At 45.6% G+C, this 22,758-nt stretch overlaps 1 protein-coding gene across 5 annotated transcripts in view; it reads left to right on the plus strand.

The window, feature by feature from the left end:
* Positions 1–20,882, plus strand: part of TMEM260 (transmembrane protein 260) — a 34,553-nt gene extending 13,671 nt beyond the window's left edge. For 3 of the 5 annotated variants that reach the window (XM_075753268.1, XM_075753271.1, XM_075753272.1), the window contains 13 exons: positions 6,044–6,221; positions 8,334–8,447; positions 10,798–10,977; positions 13,438–13,478; positions 13,851–13,934; positions 14,312–14,429; positions 14,613–14,785; positions 15,938–16,109; positions 16,977–17,125; positions 17,982–18,158; positions 18,708–18,761; positions 19,186–19,276; positions 20,355–20,882. In XM_075753268.1, the coding sequence (XP_075609383.1) occupies positions 6,044–6,221; positions 8,334–8,447; positions 10,798–10,977; positions 13,438–13,478; positions 13,851–13,934; positions 14,312–14,429; positions 14,613–14,785; positions 15,938–16,109; positions 16,977–17,125; positions 17,982–18,158; positions 18,708–18,761; positions 19,186–19,276; positions 20,355–20,627 (1,804 nt within the window). In that variant the 3' untranslated portion in view covers positions 20,628–20,882. The remainder of the gene's footprint in view (positions 1–6,043; positions 6,222–8,333; positions 8,448–10,797; positions 10,978–13,437; positions 13,479–13,850; positions 13,935–14,311; positions 14,430–14,612; positions 14,786–15,937; positions 16,110–16,976; positions 17,126–17,981; positions 18,159–18,707; positions 18,762–19,185; positions 19,277–20,354) is intronic. The other 2 variants (XM_075753269.1, XM_075753270.1) reach the window with 2 other exon arrangements.
* Positions 20,883–22,758: the final 1,876 nt, after the last annotated feature.

Here is a 22,758-nt window from a genome sequence, read left to right on the forward strand (position 1 = left end):
AACCTCTTAAGTTAAATTCAAAATGTTAAATCTTTAATGCAATACTTTGTTATGCCATGAACTAAAAATATATTGAAGGGATATTTCTTTGCTACTGCAAAGCGAAGTCACAGCAGTGCGGAGGCAGAAGTTGCTGGTGATGTACCGGGAGCCTGTACAGGGAACCACCGGCGTCAGGGTCATCATCTGCAGATGCAGGGAGAGACTGAAATTTAAAAAAAAAAAAAAAAAAAAAAAAATTAGTTTAGTGGAGATTTTTAAAAGCGAGAGAGTTTTTTCTTATTCCACTGACTAAAAAAAAAAAAAAAAAGATGTGAGGCTGAGATCTGCTACCTGTAAAGTTTTGGAGGGAACAGAAGGCAGAAATAATCCGCTTATTTCACTAGGTACAGATAGGTGTTTCCAGTGTTTAATACATCAGCTTCAAATATAAAACGTCCCGATTATCTTACTTTTCTTCTTTATGAATCCAGTGCACTGCAGATTGCATTTAACGAATTTTAATTAAATTCCAATTCCCATCCATATATAGCTTTATACCAATCATTTAATAAGTTTTTGCAAAATAGAAACTGTCTGCCATTATTTTCTAAATAAAAAGTAAAAGCGCTGATCGAGTTCTTTGTTAAATGCATATAGCTGTAACCTGTGCTCTCGGCTGACAGAAGGTTTTACCAAACTTAGAGGAGACGCTAAATTTTAAATCGCAAACTGATATGTTTTAGTGATTGCCAACAAATGAGAAGCTAAAAACTATAATTGCAAAACCAGATTAAAATACCAAATTTCACTTTTCCCCATTGTTCCTGCAAACTCTTAACAAAAACATGCAGCTAAAATATTCCTGATTAAAGCAAGTTTCTACTGGGTGCGTCCTTGGAGCTGAGGCCCAGCCACACATTCTTTCACTTGGGTGCCTTTTTCAGGAAAACAAAATAATAATTATTTTTTTTTTTTTAGTCTTTTATGTTTAGGGATGTCATGGGAAAATATTTCTCACAAAGGACTGCGTGACCTCTCCTTTGCTGTTTCTGTCCCTTCTGAGTGAGTTTTCAGATGATGGGAATGATCAAATATTGTAGTTATTGGAGCGATAGGAAGGGACCTTCTTCCCCCTTGTTCTGTTTTGAAAAAGTGCTCCGTGTGCTTTGAGCAAGTCTTGCCCCAAACTAGTTATTTTGCAAAATCAAAAATACAAGCTGTTCCCTTGGTTTTTCCTCCGTGTAAGAAGAACGAGCCTAGAAGGTGGCTTTTATTCAGGCTCGGTGCTTCAGTCCTTCTCGAAGTGGACCTGGTGGTGGTAGCTGTGATACCCCTGGGAGAGGTTATGAAGACTTTCCCACTGTTGCGTGGGCTGCAAATCTTTTCTTCTTTCATGAGCTGATTTCTGTGCGCTGAGGTTGTTCTTACAGCAGGGTGTTACTACTCTGAATGCTTTCTTTTAGGTGACCCAGCTTTCTTCTCCAGGACATAGTCCCTACCTAGCCCAAGCCCAGGATCCGCCCCCATCACTGGCCAGAGCCTTATAGCGGGGCTCTGTCCACCTTTTGCTCTTTGTAAAGCCTCTCTTCTTGAGGGAGTCGTTGCAAGATAGCTTTATGCCTACACTGTGTTAACAGACGAACACCGGATGGTTATAACCACTGCCATGGCTTCATTGTTGGAGACCCCTTGATCCTCTCTCTTGTCCAGTCATCTGTTCCTTCTCATCCCAGTTCCAAAGACTGGGGGAGACATGCTGGCTTTGGGGGAGCAGGAAGCTAACCTCTCTGCTCCCCAGAAGCAATGGGAAAAAGCCCTCCTACGTGTTGGTTTTACATGAGACCAGTCAAGGATCCAGCTGTCACGGGTCTTTGCCATGGTTTTTGTAACACCTCAACTGTATTTGAAAAATGTGTTTGAAGACAGAAGCATGAGTAGAAGTCAAGTCAGGATAAACTTCTGCTGCTCTCTGCTCTGAAGCCCTGATGTACTGTCAAAAGGAGAGATGGTGTTAAGCAACTAAACCCCAACTGTTTCCTTCTCCTGACCACAGTGCACCTACAAGCCTCCAGCCAATGTGGTTGGAATAGTGTGGGTCTCCAGGCTGGGTGGCAGAGACTGAAGCATGCGTGCGTGCTCCTTGTCCAGCAAAGCTTCACTGCAGGAATTATTTGCAATGTTTGTGTCAGACATTGGTGTTTGATTTTGGTGAGGCATGTGTCTATATACCATGAGAACAACCCTTCTTACCTTCCACACAAAAAATGGTCTTGTTCCCTCTCCATCTCGACATAGGTAATTGGGTTGTCGAGCTTTTACTGGAGTTATGGGAAGTCGTCTTCACCTCTTGTGCTAACCTTCCTCCACAACATACTCTGTCTTAACCACAAAAATGCTGTCTGGGCCTGTAATTAAAGCAGCTGTTATCTTCTGGCTTCCTAATGTCCTTATGCAACATGTTGTTGCCAACAGCATCTTCAGTTGTAGGTTGCGCTGTCCTTCTTTGCAGATCTTTTCATCCTCTTTCTTGGCTTCAAGCTTCTTGACCTTGGGTCTAGAGCTCTGCTCCATCCTTTTGTTCTCTCACTTCTTCCCATCTGTTTTACTCTCATCTTTGTGCCTTTTCTGTTCTTCTTTATCTGCCTTACCTGACAAAACACCCACCAGTGTCTTTCCCACCTTGAAACTGCCCTTTGGTTCAAAGTGCTGTAGGTGGCTGACCTGTGTTGTCTGTACCTGAGTTGCTTTGTCACCTCCTTGGACAGTGTGTGGGTTTGGGGGCCGTCTTTATGCTAAGGCAGGAGAGACGCAGCACAGTGTCACTCCGTGCTGGAGAGGACCAAGAGGCTGCCAGATGGCAGAGTGCAGTGGCACATGGAGATCCTCGTGTCGATCAAAATGAGCAGTGTAACCACGTCAGCCCAGCCGTAAGGCAGGGTTGATTTAATTTGGCCCCGGCATCATGCCGACGTAGTTGCATGGGATTCATTTCTGCTTGTCGCTAGTTTGCACTGTGAACCGTTGCATTGGGTGGACCTGCTGGACGTGGTTTTTCTTCTGCCGGGTTGTCTTTATCCTCATCTGGAGATACCTGGACTGATCGCTTCCACTTTCCAGAGTATTTCCTTCTGAATCAGCAAACTTGTAAATCCATCATTTTTACATTGGTGGTAACAGAATCTGGAAAAAACTCTTGTTCTCCAGCTTGCATTCCCCAATGCTACTGTCTTGATGTTCTTCAAGAATACAACATGTTTCCATTTGGTCTTTTAGCATCTAGTATACTTGTAGGAGCTTAGTGCTCCATGCTTTTACACAGTAAGCTTGGCCACCTGGCTTTTCCATGAGTTTCACAAGAAACTAAAGGCAACACCGGCTCTGTTGACAGACCTGTGGACCATGCTCGGTGCTGGATCCTGACCCTGCACTGGACAGTAAGCAGAAGTGTGCCCTGCTCCACATAGCTGGAATAAGTCTTTAAGCTTTGGGTTGAGTAGCTTTTGCTTAAGCCTTATTTCATAAAACTTGAATTGTAGGTTTGTGACTTTTTATCAAGAGGACGGGATTTCTTTCATCTCACTTGAATTCCACTGATACGCTCGAGTCTTTTCTGGGAAAGACAAGGAGAATTGGTAAATGATTGGGACGTTTGCTTCAAATGCTGCTTTCCATCCCAAGGTTTTTGGGAAGGTTGTTTTGCCATTTTTTTCTTTTACATAATTTCCCTGCAAGACTTTCAAAGGGATTTATGAAGTTGTTTCTTTCTAACTGAAAGTTTGTGCTGTTTAAAGAGTTTAGTCAAAACCATTCTATGATCCTATGAAAACTTAAGGATGTTGTGTACTGGGGTTTGTGTATCAGGGGATCTATCGATTTTTAAATACTGATGGCCCCGCTACCCTGTCCTGGTATTTTTCTTTAGGAACAGAAGGCACTCCTAACTTGATTCCTGTAAACTCCGTTGCATCTTTCCTTTCTCAGCTCAGGTGCCACGTCTTTCTAGTGACAGGGAGGAGGAGAGCACAACCAGAGCCCTTGAGGCTGAAAGCCTTGCCAGATGGGTGGTGTGTCTTCCACCTCTTCCTTGGAGGTGACGGACTCAGGGAGCCGTGTTCATGCCTGTGAACAACTTTCTATATGCAATTGTGTGATTTTGGAATATTATGTTAATGCAGTGGGAGATGGGTCTTGCCTTGGACAATTTCATGCCAAATACCCAGACCTGTGTTCAACTGCAGTGAAGTTTAGATGTTGGACAAGTCCACCGTGGTGGCATGCATTAGTGAGCACTACAGTAGATACTTCAAAGCTTGCCTGATTTCCCACAGAAGAGGTTCCACATCACCTTTCTTCAAAAGCTTATAGGCTACTTTGTGGACATGGATTTGGTCGGAAGGAGTCCCACCTGCTGTCAGTTGGGAATTCTCAGACTTCGTTTTCCCTTTCAGTGATTTTTCAAGACCCCTTCCTACAATCTTGATGCTGAAGCTCTGTGTCACCCTGAGCTTATCTCACTTTGGCCTCAGACACCTGAAACTTGGTTTCTTTTTTCCCCAGTGTTACCTGAACTGCCTTGCTTCTCACCCTCCAGCTACCTCCTGTAGCTGCAGATCTGAAAACGCTTTACAAAGGAGATAAAAAAACATTACTCCTATTTTGCAGATACCTGGGGTGACAGCAGCAGAGTGGCTTATCCCAGGCCACCCAGGATATCCAGTGTCGGTGGCAGGAGGAGCAGTAGAGACCTGGTCTTCCCAAGCCCTCATCCCAGTCCTCTCATCCCCATACACCCTACTTCCCATTTTTAATGGATTCAAAATTCCCTTTCTAACTGCGCAAGCCCTTCTTTGACATCTACAGAAATAGGTTGGCTTTTCAGTATTCTGAGGTTGTTTTGGGAAGGTGGAAAGAAAGCGTAACTAAGGAGAGGAGCCCTTGCTAGGGAGTGCAGTGCCAGCAGCTCCCTCATCTCTGTTCGTAGGGGCTGTAGGTTTTGTTGACTTGGTCTCCATTTATCTCAGAGTTATGTGAGGAACCCCATAATCAAGTCCTACATGGACTTCCAGTCTGGTCCCTGATGGGCAGAACAAGCCAACTGGGGACTTTGGCTGTGCTAGAGGATATGGCCGGTATTTAGGAGCAAATTACACAGGTAGCTTGATGATGAAGTTGGCTAGCCTATCATCATTTTGCTTCAAACCTGTTGGAAATGTTAGGACTAAATGGAAGCGTGCGTACCTGGGGTGGGAGGGAAAAAATAACCCAATTTGTGGTAGAGCCTGGCTTAGTCTCGCAGCAGGAGGGTGAATGTCTCGAGAGGAGCTTTGATCGTAGCCGCAGCTGTTTCTGTCTTTGGATAAGGCGTAACTGAGCTGGTTGTGGTGCCCTTTTCGGGGTGACTTCCCGAAGGGGAGACCTTCCAAACAGACAGAGCCGGAGCCACCCCTGACACGACCGCGTGGGAAGAGCCACTATTGCAGAACGGGTGTCATAGGTTTCCTGGGCTAAATCCCACCTCGTGGGCTCCCCATTTTCCTTGCTCCTGATCCTGCCGGGACGCCGGGCGTCACAATCCTCACCCACCCTTGAGACGCTCCAACCTTTCCCCCCAGGAGAGCTCTGCTAATGCTGTCCATCACGAAGAGCTCTAATCCGCTCTTTATTCAGCACCTTGATGAATTTAAGGCTGCACACGGAGAGTATCCCGTTAGAAGCGTGACTCCCTGGCTCGGTGTACCACGACCCGCCGGGCCATCGCTCATCGGGGTTTCTGAACCGGATTCAATACTGGAAGTTTTCATGGCGCTTGCGAGAAGAAACCGAGTCTTTGGTGTTGAGTGGCTTGCAAATAGACGGGCTGGCTAACGCCTGCTCTTCCTAATTGCAATGCAGTGCAAAGAAATTATTAGGAAGATATTAACCATATAATGTTTTGGCAGGGTGCTGGGTGGCAGTCATCATTTCTGCTGCTACAGTATGTTTTAAAAAAAAAAAAGAAGAAGGACAATAAAGTAGGCTTTTTTTGTTGGAAAAGAAGATTTCATGTTATCTGTGTTTGCAGGCTTTCTGGCTCATATGCTGGAGGAATCCTTGCTGCGGGGGTGTTTTCATTTTCTCGTCTAACATGGCAGTGGTCCATCGCGGCGGAGGTTTTTAGCTTAAACAATCTGTTTGTGGGGCTGCTGATGGCTCTCACCGCGCATTTTGAGGAGGCATCCACTGCAAAAGAGAGATCAAAGGTAAAACATCTCAAGCAAAGTGAATAGTTCTTTTTTTTTCCAATTATTTAGCACGTGTCTGTTTAATTTCCTATTCATTTAGCGTTGATTTAGTTTTATTTAAATAAAGAAGGCCAAATTTTGGGACTGGGGTCAGCACCAGTGCTGGGTGATGTCAGTCCCTGCCCTACCTGGATGTTTAAGTGCCAAACATTGAAAAACCTGTCTGCTTTGTTTGAGGGTTGAGTTGGGACCTGTTGGATGGGTTTGGGTTGGTTTGTTTAATACACACAGGGTGGAATCAGGAAAAGCAAAATAATTTTCATCTAAATGTTTTAGTGCAAAGTTTGGTTTCGTGCATCAAAGATTCAAACTAGGCTGTGGGTGTTCAAGTTTTTGTTTTCAGGACTGCTGTTTTTCCTTGGGGTAGATAGATATATTTTACAGAAAACTTCATCTAGTCAGAAACCCAGGTTTCTACTGAAAAAACAGAAATGACCAAATTTTCAATCGGTATTTTTGAAATTAAGCATGCCCCTAAAATAATGGCATTGTTAAATACAGAGACTTCAAATTCCATGCTATATTCTCTACTTTATACACAGACTAGGCAGCCAAGTGATATTTTTACTCAGCAGTCTTGTTCTTTCTACTTCTGTTTGCCTGAACATCTGATCTCTTCTCCTCCGACTGACTTGCCTGCTGTGACTCCTGTAAATTGTGTGAATGAAAGGATTTTTGTCAGGCTAGGCTAGAATTTCAGGAGTCTGCAGTGGTAGTTTACTCAGCTTAACGGGTTCTCAAATAACATGTTTTATCAGTGGTTATAGAGACCTTGTTTCACCACTTTTATTTTTTGTTATTTTCTGATGAGTAGTGTCCCAAGATCCCTTGAACCTGAACTCCACAAAGATGGCGTGGGGCATTTTCCAACCTGCTTCCATGTTTCACGTGCCCAATTTCCAATGGGATTTTCAGATGAGATTTTGAGGAGCACTTAAGGAGCTTGTTTCCATGTTTTTTGGGTGTCTAGCATCCCGTGCCTTGAAGAAGCCAGGCAGCCAACAGCAAGCTCACACAGCGCTTTTCATAAATCAGATGGTCGTGCAAACATCTTCAGGGGCTTGCTTGGAGTTCATCAATATACTTGAAAAATTACTGAAGTTTTTCTGGGTCCCGCAGGGCAGCTCTGAAGCCCACAAGTGTTTTTCAGAAGTTATGGCAGGTGTTTCCACGGCCAGGCAGCCTTCAACGTTGGATGCTGGTCAGTCAATTAAAAATTACCAGGTGATCCCATCACCACACCAAGGCAAGACTTTGCATCTCGCACGCCATCCTCACCGGTGACTGAAATAGTAGAGGCGATGCTTTGATGATAGATGGAAGGTGAAGATGGGTTGTCGGCTCCTGTCCAACAATGTCTGTGGGACTCTGGTGGCTTTTTGCCCCCCCCGAGGAGCTGCCCTGGGGCATGGTGTCAGGTCGTAACGTGGACCAAGTGATGGAGGAGGCAAATTCAGAGGAGGCAGTGGCCCTGGACGGTGCTGCGTAGTCTGGATACGTTACCCATTTTATCAGAAAACTCTTTCAAAGATGCTTGAAAATGAGTTTTTAGACTAATTAGGGATATTGCATTTAACTCCCCTTTGCTCAGGAAGTTTGTGTAGCCCTCGCTTTAGCTCTCTGTGCCTGAAAAAGGGGTAAAAAATAATCCCTGTTCTATCAAATGAGATCTCTGTACATAATGGCATTATTTTAGGGTATGGCTTTTGAAAAAATTACATCTTTTGAAGTTAACTGCGGGGCAGTCTCCCCTGCGCGGCAGGGGTTCAGGAATTGGACCCCATCACATCGTTCTGACGTACGTGATGGTGCGACATAGGATCTCTGTATACATGGGGACATAGCTGTTTAGCTGGACACTTCTTAAAGAATGTTTTCTGTGAAACAACTGAAATCTCCCTGTAAATAATCAAAACCAGCCTGTGTTGTCTGTGTTACACTTGACTGGTGCTCACCGATGTCTTTGCCTTTCTCCTGTAAGCGTGCTGACGCTCTTTTGGTCTCTGGATGTTTTTTGCAAACTGTAAGGAATAATTGTGAATGTGTTTGGTTTTTTTTCCCCCCTTTCAGATCTCTAAACTTGGTGCCTTTTGCTGTGGGCTCAGTTTGTGCAATCAGCACACAATAGTGCTTTATATCGCTTGTATTGTGCCTTGGGTTCTCTCCCGGCTTTTCAGAAAGACGGTACGTATTTTGCTGACCCGTGCCTCTGTTTTTGTAAGGCAGCGAGTAATTCTTCTTTCCAAGCACTTGTGCCACTTTTATGTTGATGTACGAACAGTGACAGTCGATGGTTTGTCTAAACTAGTCGGTCATACCCCTCTGAAGCTACGGTCCAGCAGTCTGACACCAGAGCTGACAGCGATGATGATTCAGAGGCTTTGCTCACACCACCAACCTGTGACCTGCCCCGTGTCCTGGCACAGCAGCGCTCTGCCCCACCTGCTAGCAGATACCCCGTACGCAACTACGAGACCGATACTCAGAGCTAAAAGCTGCTCAGTGTGTAGGAAATAAGAGCACGTTCAATGACCGAGCAAACGGGGAAGCAGGTGAATATCTGTTGGTGAGAAGTCACAGGCACGTGCAGTCTGGGCACGGCTTCTCCTGGCTGAGGGCACTGGCTTTCTCATGCCATCAACTCATTTGGAGATGAGTTTCGGTATGTTGATTCCACAATGAAAGCTGTGTCTGCTGGTTGCAGAGCATCTTGCGACTGCTGTCGATAGTTGAAGGCGCAGCCCGAATAAGCAGCGCAGCAGTAAGGGTGCAGACCCTTCTCTCTAGGGGCGAGTCCTCTTCAGCATCACCTTGGGACGTGCCTCCAGCTCTGGCACAGCCAGGACTTGTGAGTCCTACGAGAGATCAGCTCTTGGGTGAGGAGCGCCTGGCTCGTGCCAGCTGGACAAGACCAAAGGAAGGCTGACCTTCGGTGAAACAGCAAGCCCCTGATCTGGTCAAGTATGTCCCTTTCATCTCCTACCAGAGATCCCATGCTCAAGATGTCCCTCCTTCTACACCTCTTTCATTAAGCTTGCTAGTTGTGTAAGAAGGTGAAAACACCTTTTTGCATGCCTGGCTTGTGAAGGTGATATGCATCCATCTGGATGAGGCTCCCAGATGACGTTCAGGGGCCCTGCGATGCTCTTGTCTTCTGCAGGGGATCTTCTGTGAGTCAGCGCATCAGGCTGGATGTAGATGTGTTCCAGAAATTCTACTTTACCCTGAAACCAGCAGGGCAGATGCTCTCATCACTTTGCATGTGGCCCTGAGAAGGCTCCGTCTGCTCCCCCCCAGCTCTCTTTCGCAGCTGGCAGTTGGGCAGGTTTCTGCTGGGCCGGTCCTACCTGTATTTTTCCACCCTCGACCTGATAAATCAGGTGTGGTCCTGGGTAATGGCGCAGGGTATAACTAAACCTGGAGTGATGCGTGCAAGCTGCGAGAGATAAGATGCAACTCAGACAATCTTGATCCAAAATCTCTTCGATGTCTCCAGCAAACCCCTTCCTGACTGTATATTTCCTTCAACAAAATGATGTTTCACTTCTGCGATATATTTGTACTCTTTAAACAGCCTGGTTTTGTTTTTTGTTTTTTTTTTTAATCAGAGACACCTCTGTGATTTTCAGCAAGGACAAAGCTGTCCCAATAATAATATTCCTGGGAAATACTTTAGACAGCCCAGTAGTGCCTGCTGTAGAAAACCACCTGATAAGAAGGATATTTGGTGGAAAACAGTGCCTTCTTCAGTAAAGAAGAGCCAGCTTTCTTCTGAAGGAACTGTGGCCACCACCGTTACCAAGCTACTTTTTCTGCTCCGTAGAGCATCGCTCTGAATGGTGCCTCTTCCCCATAACCCCAACTGCAGAAGAAGTGCTTTGATTGACAGAGCAGTGGCTAACGATAAAGCGAGCGTGCAATATTCTAGGGTGGGATTTTCCAAAGCACTTAAAGGAGTTAGGCACAGAAGTCCCTTTGAAAGACTTGTCTTCCTGACCCCTTAGGCAGTCTTGAAAATCCCACCCCAAAAGTTGGCCTATCCAATTTAGCCAGTGTAATCACGATAAAGTAAATGGCAAAACTGACTCCTGATGATGGTGATGATGTGTGTAGTTGTACTAGAGCAGCGGGGTTTATTTATTTAATTTTTTTTTTTGCCAGATGGAATACCAGCCAACTCTTAATCGCTGCAAAGTGGGTTATCTCAGCCTTGCAGTGCTTCAGCCATCTATGCATGTCATGCCATGATTTAAATGTGAAAGATGCAATGAGTATGATACTCGTGAGTCCTAGCTAATATTATTTGCTTCACTTAAATTTCACCCTGCCATGCAAAGGAGATCAGTTTGATGCAGTTTCCTAGTAATCCACAAAAATCATAAGGTTTAACATAGCATTTTGTAGGGACTTACTATAAATTGAGAGATCAGCTCTGTGTAAATATATTTGATGTTTTTCTTTATCTGTTCTTGAAGTTCCAGCGTGATTAAACTAAAATAAACATTGTTATGCAATATGACATATTTTGGTGCAGGAATTGTCCCTAGGCCATTTGCTGAAGTTGGGTTTATGCTTCTTGGCTGGTTTGCTGCCTTATCTCTATCTGCCGGCTTCGTCCTACCTCAATCAAGCCCGTTGGACATGGGGAGACCAGACGACTTTTCAAGGATTTTTGACCCACTTTCTCAGGGAAGAATATGGGACGTTCAATCTGGTAAATAAGGGTCATTTTCTAAATTACTTTCTTTTAACTTATGCAATAGCAGAACCTTTCCATTCGTGAGGATTAATGGCTTGCAGGGGAAGAAATTGAAAATGGTTTCTTTTTTAAATAATTATTTCTGATTTTTACCTTCTGATCTGTCAGGTTTCCTGGGAGTGGGTCACATGGCTGGGAAAGCAAAGAAATAATTCTCTTTGCCTTTATGGGGTGAGCCGTATTATTTGCTGGGAGCTGTACAGGTGCCTCATATTTATAAGATCCCAGAGAGCAACCTGTGCTAGAGGGAGATGGTAACACCAGTTTTGTGTTTTTCTTGTTTTCAGACAAATAATTGTCTTATTTTTTTAATTTTGAACTCAGCTATTTAAGGAGGTCGCAAGCAGTTCATTGTACCTTTAAAAAAGATTCCTCTTAACTTACTTCTTACTAATATTGAAATGAGTGGTGGGTTTGGGGGGGTCTCAGAATCCTCGGATCTGAGTTATTGACTGGTCTGTGCTCTTGCAGAGGGAGGGAAGGAGGTGGCACATGGTTGCTTGCAGAGCGTGGGGTTTGCATCTGGCTCCTCCAGCCCTGACTTAGATGCTTGGCTCCGGCCACCCAAGGACAGCGAGTGCCCGACACCCTTCTGTCCTTCCTGCTTCAGAGATTTCAGTGCAGAAGGCTGGGGAATCGCACCACTGGGGGGGGAAAAAAGAGAAAAAGGCATGGTTTACGTAGCATGTCAATCCTTGGGGTCCTGAAGCCCCACGTCCTCAGAAACGAAGCCCCGTGTGTGCAGGAGCCGCACCTGGCCGGTGTGATGCGGCGAGCACCGTTGCCATTCCATTCCATCCTTCTCGGGGAGCTGGGTGGCTGTAAGATGTGAAGCAAAAGACTTGATAATTCCTATTGCTGCTACTTAATCTTTCTGAAACTCCTACAGAGATAAGATCCATCCTCTGAAGGACTTCTGAGTTTTTCCCTGTTGTCCTATTCCCAGCCATCTCCTAAGAATGAGACTCGGTTGGGCAGCGCGATACCAAGGCATGCAAATCCCTTAACTCCTTTCTCCATCAAATGCGATGAATTCAAGTTGATGTTCAGGAGGCTTAGGGATGGACTGCGTGTAATCCTGCACCGCAAATCACATTTACGATGAACTTGTCTGAAGCAGGAGCAATAAATGCAGCAAAATCTAAGCGTTTGGTCCCGACGCCAGTTGGGCTAATGCCAGAGCCCTGCCTGGGTGGACAGACAGCCCTTGCGACCCACGGCTGCGTTTTAAAGGCAGGCAGGGTAAAAAAAAAAAAAAACCCAAAACAACAGAGAAAAGACTCAGGAGAGTGTTCCACCTATAAGTCGAGGATCAGAAATGTCATCTCCTTCAAGGGATGTGTCTGGGGGCAGAAGGTGTCAGGTGCCAGCAAGGTGGGGCTTTGCAAGAAACAGAGTGTTGGCAGTGGTGCTTCAGGAGCTGTGGGCTGGCTCTCCATCCTCTAAGACTTCTTGTTGGTGTTTTTTTTAAATTAAATCTTGAATGCAATTAACTATTCCATTTTTACGGAGATTAAATATTCCTTCCAGACATCCTGCATCCATTTACCTTATCTTTTATCTGGTAGCCACCACTTTTCCAACAAGCACCTACGAAGGTAATTCCTCACCTCCACCGAGCAGGTCTTCTTTCCCAGACTCGTGTCATGGATTGCAATCTCTGCAATAAAAATTCTCGTGTATCTCATCTAAATCTCACACAGCTCTGCCTCCGTCAGGGCAGAGGGGACAGGGGCGAGTCTGGTAAGCAAGCAGGAATTGAGGCTCACGTGCTTGTCTCAGCTTGTGGGGAGATGTCCCCAAAAATAAATGCACCGTGCAGATATAGGACGAGAGGAAACGGCCTCAAGCTGTGCCCGGGGAGGTTTAAATTGGATATTAGGAAAAAAATCTTCACTGAAAGGGTTATCAAACATCAGAACAGGCTACCCAGGAAAGTGGTTGAGTCACCATCCCTGGAGGTATTTAAAAGATGTGTAGATGTGGTGCTTAGGGACGTGGTTTAGTGGTGCACTCGGCAGGGTTAGCTTTATGGTTGGACTCGATCTTAAAGGTCTTTTCCAACCTGAATGATTGTATGATGTAGTGGAAATCATAGCTAAACCATATGATGTGCTGAAGTCACAGGGTAACGGGTTGGTAGCACCTTGAAGAAATGCTTATCCAGGTGGTAAACCCTGCACAGTGGCATAATGGAAAACAAGGATGTGGGAGAAAACCTTGCAGTGAAGGTTTGAATAGAGTTTGCTGTCTTTTTGATCGTTTAAGCCATTCCTGTTCCCTGTGGCCACCTTGGTGTACCGCCTGGAGGAGCGCTCAGGGCTCTGCAAAACACAAAATGGAAAGACTTCTTGCCCCGGTGACGTGGCAATCAGCGTGTGGGTTTCTCAGGGGTTTTCTTTCTTTTTAATCTAGGCCAAGTCCGAGACAGGATCCAGTATGAGAGAGATGCTGCTGTGAGTAAAATCCTCACTGTGCCTTTTAGTGGAGAGAAACCTGTTGGTGCTGCTGTCATTTTGGCCAAAGAGGCTCCTGTCCTGCCTTTCCTCGGCTTGGTCCAGAGCTGGGGCTGTGTGCGTCCGGCGCAGGGACAGCATGGGTGACCGTCCGTCTGTCCTCTCCATTGAAGGAAAAATGCTGGATCCCCCTCCCCAGTCATTTTCCATTCAAAATCCTGATATGTAAACGGAGCTTGTTCCCATTTCTGGGAGACTTAATCACAGCAGAATGGGACTGTGTTATGTTGTGCTTATTCCTGGTTTCTCTTGACACTTTGAGTGCAAGGGATGATTTGGGGATGACGCATCCATGCATTAATTTCTCCGCAGTTTTCAGCTGGCGCAGATGAAGTCGGAGCTCTCCCTTCCCGTCCTCGCCCTGGCACTCGTGGCTTGTGTGAGCACAGCACTGCCGTAAGTTGGAGGAGAGCATTTGCTCCGACGTGCGCTTTCTTGCTGGCTGCATGGGCGGCTTGCTTTGCCTTCTGCTTGCTGCTGCAAAAATTTCAGCAATTGGCTGTGGTCATCTATTAATTAAAAGCAAAATATCCCCGCTCCCGGTAACCCTGTGGCTTTGTAGACGGCAAGCTTAAAACTCTTGAAATCCTGAGGGGTTTGTGCTTTGAAAACAGAAGTTTCATAAATTGCAAAGGTAAAGAAAGGCTCATCGGCTCCTTGTTTTAAATGCATTTAGGTATGCAGAGAGAGAGTTGTTTTTCAAGCGCGTATAACTTTTGTCTCCTTTTTCGTCATGCCGCTGGAGTGCTACATTTTTATTTTTTTTTTAATAGGACAAAGCAGCAGAAATCACCTGTGATCTGGCTCTTCGCCGGAATGCTCTGTCTTTATTCCCTTTTCTTCGCTTGGAGAGCAAATTTGGATATTACAAAACCTCTGTTTCTGGGCGTGGTAAGTTCCACTCCAAAAACCGCTCTGATGCATTAATTTTTTGGAAGAAGCCTTAAAACCACCTAACCAGGAGCAGGTGATTGCCTTGAAGCTGCGTAAGGTGCAAAAATACAACTATTTATTCTGTTTCCTTATAGCTGGGGAAACGGAAATGGGGATCTCTGGGATTTTTTTGTTTCCTAGGTGGAGCGATTCTGGCTGCAGAGCAGCGCCGTGGTGGCTGTGCTGGCGGGGCTGGGGCTGGCCGTGCTCGCCTCCGTCGGAAGCGCCGTGCTGGAGGGCAGCCGGGCGCTGCCGTGGCTGGAGTGGCTTTCTGCTCTCGCTCTCGTCGCTTCTCAAGTTTGGGCAAATTACAGGTAACGAATTCCCGCCCCGCCCCCGGGGGCACGTGTCTTGCCGCGGCCTCGCGGGGCTGCGGGGTGCCGTGCGGTCGGGGTGCTGCTGTAACGCACCCCCCCGCCCCCCAGCCCTGCTCCTGGGGGTTCTGTCCTTGGCTTGAAGTGGGAGAGGCAGTTTTCACATCCCACCTGAGCGTGCGTGGTCACAGCCTGAAGGACGCCCTTGTTTGATCGCCCTCAAAACCGCGAAACACCAACACCAGGCTGTCTACGGGGGTGTCGTGTAGGTTGAAGGAAGAAAACTCTGTAGATACGTCAACTTCTAATGAAAGAAACTCATAAATCTGCATTATTTCCTAAGAAGGTTTGCAGAATTCATTTGACCTGAACAGTCACCTTTTTCTTCCCTCGCTTTGCTTCTGCAAACCTTGTGCCCTGGCATTTTTTCTTAATTTTTTCCCATTTTGAAGACTTAGATCTGTAATGTAGGTCTTCCTTATCCCATAACCATGCTGAAGACTCTCCAGTGGCTTGGGTAGGAATCAGCATAGTACTAGGGATGCTCAGGTAGAGGTTGACCAACTGGTGGAGTATAGAACACGCAGAACTTCATATTTGGGAATCCTTCCTTTGCATACATCTTTTCCCATGTCCTGAGCAATGCCATGGAGTGTCCTCTTCTTGAGTCTGTACCTGGAGTGTGTGCACACACAATTGTGTAACAAAAAGAATCTAATCTTGGGTAATGTAAAGCTACTTCTGCATGATGGTACAAATACTTGGCTTTTTAATCTTTAATTAAAAGCATTAAAAGGGTGGGGAGGATTTCAAATACTTTATAGAACCATCCTTGTGCTGGCACTTCCAGCTCCAACTAGTTAGTCTCTAGGTTTAGCCCAAGAAAAAAATCAGAATTAAGGTGAAGGTGTGCAGTGAGTGTGTATTTTGGCAAAACTCGAGTGGCTCATGTCTCTGGTGCTGATTTCTGGGGGACTGTAGTCTAAATGCTTCATTTCTGTATCTTGGTTTCTCCGTATACGGAGATGATGATTTTCCGCAAGATCTGACCAAGGCAAAGGACTTCACCTATTGCATAAAATTGTTCTGAAGATACGCAAAGCCATGCAAATACCTGTTTTTAAGATACTGTTTTTTATCTGTTCTCTTAAGTGTTTGTGATCAGAGCAACAACTACGTTGTCGATAAGTTTGCAAGGAATCTGCTGTCCTCTATGCCGATGGGTGCAGTGATCTTGCTAAGAGGAGACTTACCCGGGAATGCTCTTCGCTACCTTCATTATTGCGAAGGGATGAGGCCAGATATCACCTTGGTGGACCAGGAGGTAGGTTCAGAAAGTAATATTAAAAGAGGCAACAGGCAGATTTAAAAAGAGGAGGCAAATGTTCAGTTGTTCCTTTCTCTCCTCAAGGGGGTCTCTTTGTTCAAATAAAACTCGTGATGCAGAAAAAAATGGGTGATTTTTTTTTTTTTTTAAGGATTGTGGGTAGCTCTGGGATGGAGTGTGATGTGCAAGCCCCATTCAAGCCCAAAAAGGTGACAGGGAGGCGATAGTGGGTAGAAAGAAGGAGAAGCCCAAGTTCTTCATCGTGGCAGATATCCAGATGTGGCACAGGACTGATATTTGCCTTGCTGAGGAAGCTTTGTCCCTACTGTTTTCTGCAATTGCCCCGAAATACAGCTCATTCCCTGCACCCCCTCTGTTATCTTGGTCCCCCAAAGGTGGTTTTGCAGATTTCTGCCTCTAGTTTTTTTACATTAAAACGGAGGCGCTGTGTGTCCCTGGGTGCTGTTTGCACTTTCCTTTTTTCCTGCGAAATGGAAGAAAAATCCCCCTTACAGACGGGTACACCACCACTTCCAGTGCCACATCAGTCCTTGCACTTGTTTGTGCCAGGGTTTGTGACTTGTTGAGAAACCCAAAACCCAATGCTTCATATTTAACCAACCCAAAACCTTGTTGTGTCTCTTCCCAGCATTTCCTTCACCCCCTCAACAGGGAGGACCGTGTGCCGCTGATCAGAATCCACTGGTGACCTGGTCTGATGGTGTGGTCCCAGGCAATTGCTGAAATGGGGGGTGACCTTACTGAGCCATTCCTCCTGCAGAAACCGTTTTCTGCAGCTTCTAGATGTAAAATGGATGAAAACTTTGTTTCTTGTTTTAATTTTGCTTATATTTTTGGTGATAGATGATGACTTATGAATGGTATTTACCCAAGCTGGCAAAGCATTTACCTGGCGTTTATTTTCCTGGGAACCGGTGGAATCCTGTGGAAGGAGTATTACCCGATGGGACACTTGCTTTTAATCTCCATCATTTCCTCCAAGTAAATAAGCAGTAAGCATTTCTTTCATATGTAACGGCTTTCCTAAAATCTTCAACTTTTTTTTCTTGAAATTGTTTATGGAACAGCTTGGTACTGCATCCAAAGGACCAATTTTCTCCACCGACTTCCTCTCCGGTAGTGAGATTATTTTTGCAATTAAAGCGAATATCTATGCAGAAGTAACTCCATCCAGATATAGTGTTGCTCGTTGTTTTGAGGTTGCTTTGGTTTTTAGGAAGGAAAAATAAGAAGGTGATCAACTGAGAGTATTTCCTGATTATTTTGTTGTTGTTGTTGATACAATTCACCGCAAGAAAGTAACATTCCTGTGTACTCAAAATGATGATGGTTGGAGAGCAAATTGCTGCTGCTTCTCCTTCGTGAACATTGTGGCCAACTGATTAGCATAGAATGAATGTATTCCAGGAATAATCATCATATAAAAATAGCTTAGTAAGAGTGGAGGAAGGATTAGATACTCACATGAATAAGAATAGCATCTGCATTTAGACTAGCCAGGGTGAGCCTTGCGAGTGTGGGTGGGCAGAAGAGCATTGCCAGGTGCCGTCGGGGAGAAATGGGCTTCTCCGACAGCTTCTGGCACGTTTGTGAGGTCCGACGTAGGGCAGAGGATGTGTCTCCTGTGCTGGTCACACAAGATGTGCCAGCTGGAGTATTCGCTCGCAGCGGGAGGGCTGTTTTGCAGACCGACCCGAGGATGTGCCCTTTCTGATGTGAAATGATCCGGACAGGTATCCGTGCTGCAGAAAATGTGCTGCTTAAGACCTGTCTGCTGCACCGGGGTGGGGTGGCCCGGGGTCTCTGGCGTGGCCTCACGGTTGCTCTCTCGGGTTTTTTTTTTGGCAGTAAGGAAGTGTTTGTCTGCATAGGCCTTCATGAAGGGGACTCGACCTGGAGAAGGAGCTATTCGCTCTGGCCATGGGGTACGTGCGAAAAGTTGGTTCCTTCCAACGTTGTCTTTGACCCAGAGGAGTGGATTCATCTTACAAGAAATCTCTATAACTGGACTGAAGACTACGGCAGGTACGAGGCAGAGGTGACTCTGCTCCTTCCTGCTCATCGTTCCTCTGCCAGCAGCATAACCATGTCCGTTGCGGTGTTAGAGAAACTAAACATGAGCCGTAATCATAGTATTTTGTGGTTTGGAATATATATTAAATATGCATGTGGTATTTTTATTAGTATTAAAAACAGAGAGGATGTTCCTAGTCAGATATCAGGTCCAATTCTAATCTTAAAACTTGATCAGGAGCCAAAAAACATTGAGGACTTGGGACATCCAAAGCTTTAAATGTCATAGACTGTACTGTGAGGGATGGTAAAAAGCACCTCTCACTTTTTGAGCATAGCCAGGATGCTGTGAAACACCAGAGGCTCCTTCTATGGAGAGAGGGGAATGAAGTTTTATGAATGACTGAAGATCAGCTGAATTCCTTGCCGTCAGAGCCATAGGCTTCATGATGGGTTTTCTCCTGCCTGGGAGGTCTGTATCTGCTTGGGTTAGAAGGGCTGATTGCACGGTGGGCGAAACACAGGATCTGATGGCTGAATTTTGTTCTCGTTCCCATTTAGTTTCAAGCCCTCTTCCTGGGAAGCTGTCGCCAATGAGGAGATGTGGCAAGCCAGGTGATGCTCCTTTGCTCCCTTCCAACAGCCGGTGGGCGATGCCAACTCACCGGTGTGGAAATACACACCCAAGTGGGCAGCTTGGTGGTGCGTGGCCTCGTTGGAGCTAAATGTGGAAGGAAAAGGTTGGCAGAATGAGATGAAGGGTGCATGGCTTCCGGCAAATCCTTCAGGAAAGCGATGGGTTTGTTCACCAAAAGGTTCTGCTCAGAGTATCTCAAAGGAGCGGAGAGTAGTTTGGGCATAGGGTGAGAAAATATATTGTGGAGAGAAATTTGTGTTGCTGACAATTAAATGGAGAAGCTAGTGTACTGTCCCATACAATGAAAGAGCTGTATGGACGTGGTGAAGATGTGTGTAGCCACGTGATGCGAGCTGGTTACGTTAAGCAGTTGTTATATGGAAGTTTTTCTTGTTTTCCTAGGATGAAAACAGCTTTCTTTATATTTGACCTTGCAGAAACTGCCAGTGTGACTGCAGAAATTAAATCACAACTTTACAGATTTGCATACAGCGTAAGTCCGACATTTTGGTTATGAATGATCCCTGCAGTCTTCATCCTTTTTTTTTATTTCTTCTTTTTTTTTTCTTTTTTAATGTCTCGACTCCATGGAAGTATAGTGTTTCCATATAGGTTGGCAGTCCTATAATATGCATTCTCCCTCATTCATCCAAACCACAGATTCAGAGATTTGTTCAGGGATTTTACCCATTCCTACTTGCCCCCTCGGTCAGGGAGGATGCCAAAAGCTAACCAGTCGATACCCTGCTTTTGCTATAATTATGTTGTCTGCGCTGCGCTCCAAACCCATGCCAAGAGCTTGCTTGTCCTCAAGTCCCCTCTATGCACTTGTCCTCTCTGTCATTACACAGACATGCATCTGAGCCAGCAAGTGTAAAATCCGACAGTCTTATTGCTGCAAATTAATTCTGCTGCATTTCACACCGAAGAATAACACGCATAAGCTGGTGTAGGTATCTCTGGAAATACTTGACTGCCCAAGATGCCAACAGATGCACAAAACGATCAATGTGTGTCAGCAGAGAGGAGGAGCGTTTCATACCCCAGCAAAGAGTCAACAAACAGTTTCCTTTCAACTCCTGCCCATTTCGCTGTGATTTTTGCTGTTCTGCAAAGTTCTTGGGCAGGTGAACTTTGAGCTTATGCATATTCCCACTCAAGTCAACGGGCTGCTTATGTCCTGTGGAAGACGTCGGGATCTCCTGAAATACTGAGCCAATGTCTTTCCAGGCGCAGCAGTTAAATCTCTTTTTTCCCCCCAGCCTGGTGTACCACCTCTCTTGGGGAAGCACATAACGTGCGGTGGGGTGATCACCATCGCCTGTAACGTTTCTAAACAAACAGCTGCCGTAGGAAGGGACACGTTTCAGCCCTCCTTGGCTATCTGAGTCACGCTATTGCACATCGCATGGCAAACACGGAGTGAGTTACAGAAATGCTCCGACTCTGGACTCGGACATCTAAATAGCATCTGTTCTTTTACAGACAGTTTTGAAGCACTGTTAAGAGCTGTTGGTCCCCTTCGTTCAATTAATTTGTCCCCCTCTTTTTTTTTTTCGTCCCTTTAACAGTCATACAAAGAAATTGTCAACTCTCATCCAAATCCCCCGGTGAACTGGCACAAAAACTACGCCATCGCCTGCGAGAGGATGTTGCGTCTCCATCGGGTGGATGTGGATCCCGAAGTGTTGCTCTCCGAAACTGTGAAACATTTCCTTCTGTACACCGAGAAAGCGGAGGACGATCCCCAGCGGCAGGATATTCTGCAGGCTGTGAAGCACCTGAAGAAAGAGCTGCAGGGGCTGAGGAAAATGAAAGAAGATCTGAGGCGGCGAGCTGGGTAGTGCCCGGTCCTCCACCCGCCTGCTGAAGTGCAGAAATTTTGAAGTCAGGACTTAAAATCTGAATTAGTCCTTGCCAACATGAGAATGGTTTTGAAAGGCAACAGAAGTGGCAGCAGAGAAGAAATCAAGCGTGATTGCCTCTGCAGGAACGTACTGTTGTTTGGTCTTTGATTGCTGTTGCCAAATGAACTGTTTGTATTGTTTTGTGTATGGGGAAAAAAGCTCATTGCTAAATAAAATACTGGGTTTCAAAAATGAGAGTTTTCTTTTAAAAGAAACCTGTGAATCTGTTGTACTGTGAAGATCTTTTTTCTTTTTTATGAAGGCAGCATCCTTTATAGATGCAAAAAATATATTTAGCCTTTAAATATTTCTTCTGTTACTGAGCCAAGATGTTTTCTAGAGCCATTTTTCTTTAGCTGTGGTGTGTCTGTGTGTTTCTGTAGTCCCGGGGCAGGGTGGTTGGGTGGTTTCCATCAGGACAAGCACATGGGACGGTGCCCTTCGCTGGAGCATGATTGTTCGCTGTTCCTTTGCTGCGTCTGTGCCCCGGGGTGCTGCAGACACAACGTCCTGTCGTGGGATGGTGGGCAAGGACCCCCACACACACTTTGCATTGCGGGGACAATTATTTTCATTACGCTGGGATTTTATGCTGGGATAGACTTTATTCCTACTAGTTTTCCAAGATGCAGCAAGCAACTTGTTTTTTCCCTTGCAGAGCACCGTGACTAGGCAGCAGCGTGGCATCTCCTGCGCCGCGTCCGCCTGGGGTAGAGGGACCGTGGTGCTGAGGTCCTGCCTGAGGACACGAGAGCAGCTCCCCTGGGACTCCGCTCTCCCCGTGGCTCTTGGTACCGGCGCCGTGGCACCTCTTTCCGTGTGGGCCCACAACGTTCTTCTACTCTGCCACGTCCTCGCAGGTGCAGGGGATGCCAGAACTGCAATTTTAGGGATATCGGGGGCTTTAACCAAAAGAACAGAGTGTGAATCCATCTTGCTTTTCAATTGACCCCAAAATCCAAGTGACTCAGTTAACAAGAGCTCAGCTACTTGTTTTCAAAAAAAAAGAAAAGACATAAAATAACATGTTTTTCAAAATACTGTTGATTGATGTGACCTTCAAATGCTTAAAACAGACCCAAAACTCTGGTATTGTTACTGGAAAGTTGTGTTCATCTAAATTTTCATACTTCACTCTCTGGTTCTGTGAGATCTCAGCCTGGTGTTTTATAGGAGAGAAATTGCTGCCAGTCCAGGAATTCATTCGAACTAGTAAAATTTTCAGAGAAGAAAGAAGTACTTCTGTAAAGATCACATTATCAAGCAGCACCTCTGGCAGGTTCCCATCCGGAGCAGGATGCGTGCAGGAGCGAGGGGTGCTGCGTGTGGATGCTCTGTCACTCTAGTTTGGGTACCATGCATGATCTCTGCTGTGCACGCACGTAGGTGCAGCTTTAGGTTCGTGCAGCTACTAATCCTAAGAGATCCCTTTAAAAGTATGGACTACTTTGTTGTTGTTCTCTCCAAGTGCTGAATTTTCTCAGGTTGACTTCCACTGGATGCTGCCTGTATAAAAATCAAACCACCATCTAGGAATCGCTTAACTCCGGCTGCAAAAAAAACCCCATCCTTTATTTTTCTGCCTCTCGCTCTGATTTATTTTCATGGTGCGATTTCCATGGCAATTTCCCCTATTCCTTGTATAAACGATTTCTGTACAAACAGCAGATGAGAAATGAGCAATAAAAAGAAATTAAACTATGGCTTCTGGGTTGCAAAGCCACAAAGGAGAGGGGAGAGAAGGAAGAGGAAGGGTTCAGGGGTGTCATTTTAACTCTTTGTGTTGTAATTGACTACATTTCAGGTCGACGGTGCCTCACTTAAATCTCTTCCTTTTTCTCAATCCCCGCAGAAGTGTTTGTACAGAGTGGGGGAATATCATACATTCCTCCGTGCAGCTTTCTCAGGGCTGGCTTTCTTCTCCCTGCTCAAAATCAGTCCTTCAGCCTAGCAGAAAAGCATTAGGAATCCAATTTTTCAATGCTTTTGTTACCTGCATTATTGAAAATCCATTCAAGCAAATATACTGAGCCGAGGGTTTTCTTTATCTTGATTAGATGCCTCTCCT

The sequence above is a fragment of the Balearica regulorum genome, chromosome 5, assembly GCF_011004875.1.
Source record: "Balearica regulorum gibbericeps isolate bBalReg1 chromosome 5, bBalReg1.pri, whole genome shotgun sequence".
In the NCBI taxonomy this organism is placed as follows: Eukaryota; Metazoa; Chordata; class Aves; order Gruiformes; family Gruidae; genus Balearica; species Balearica regulorum.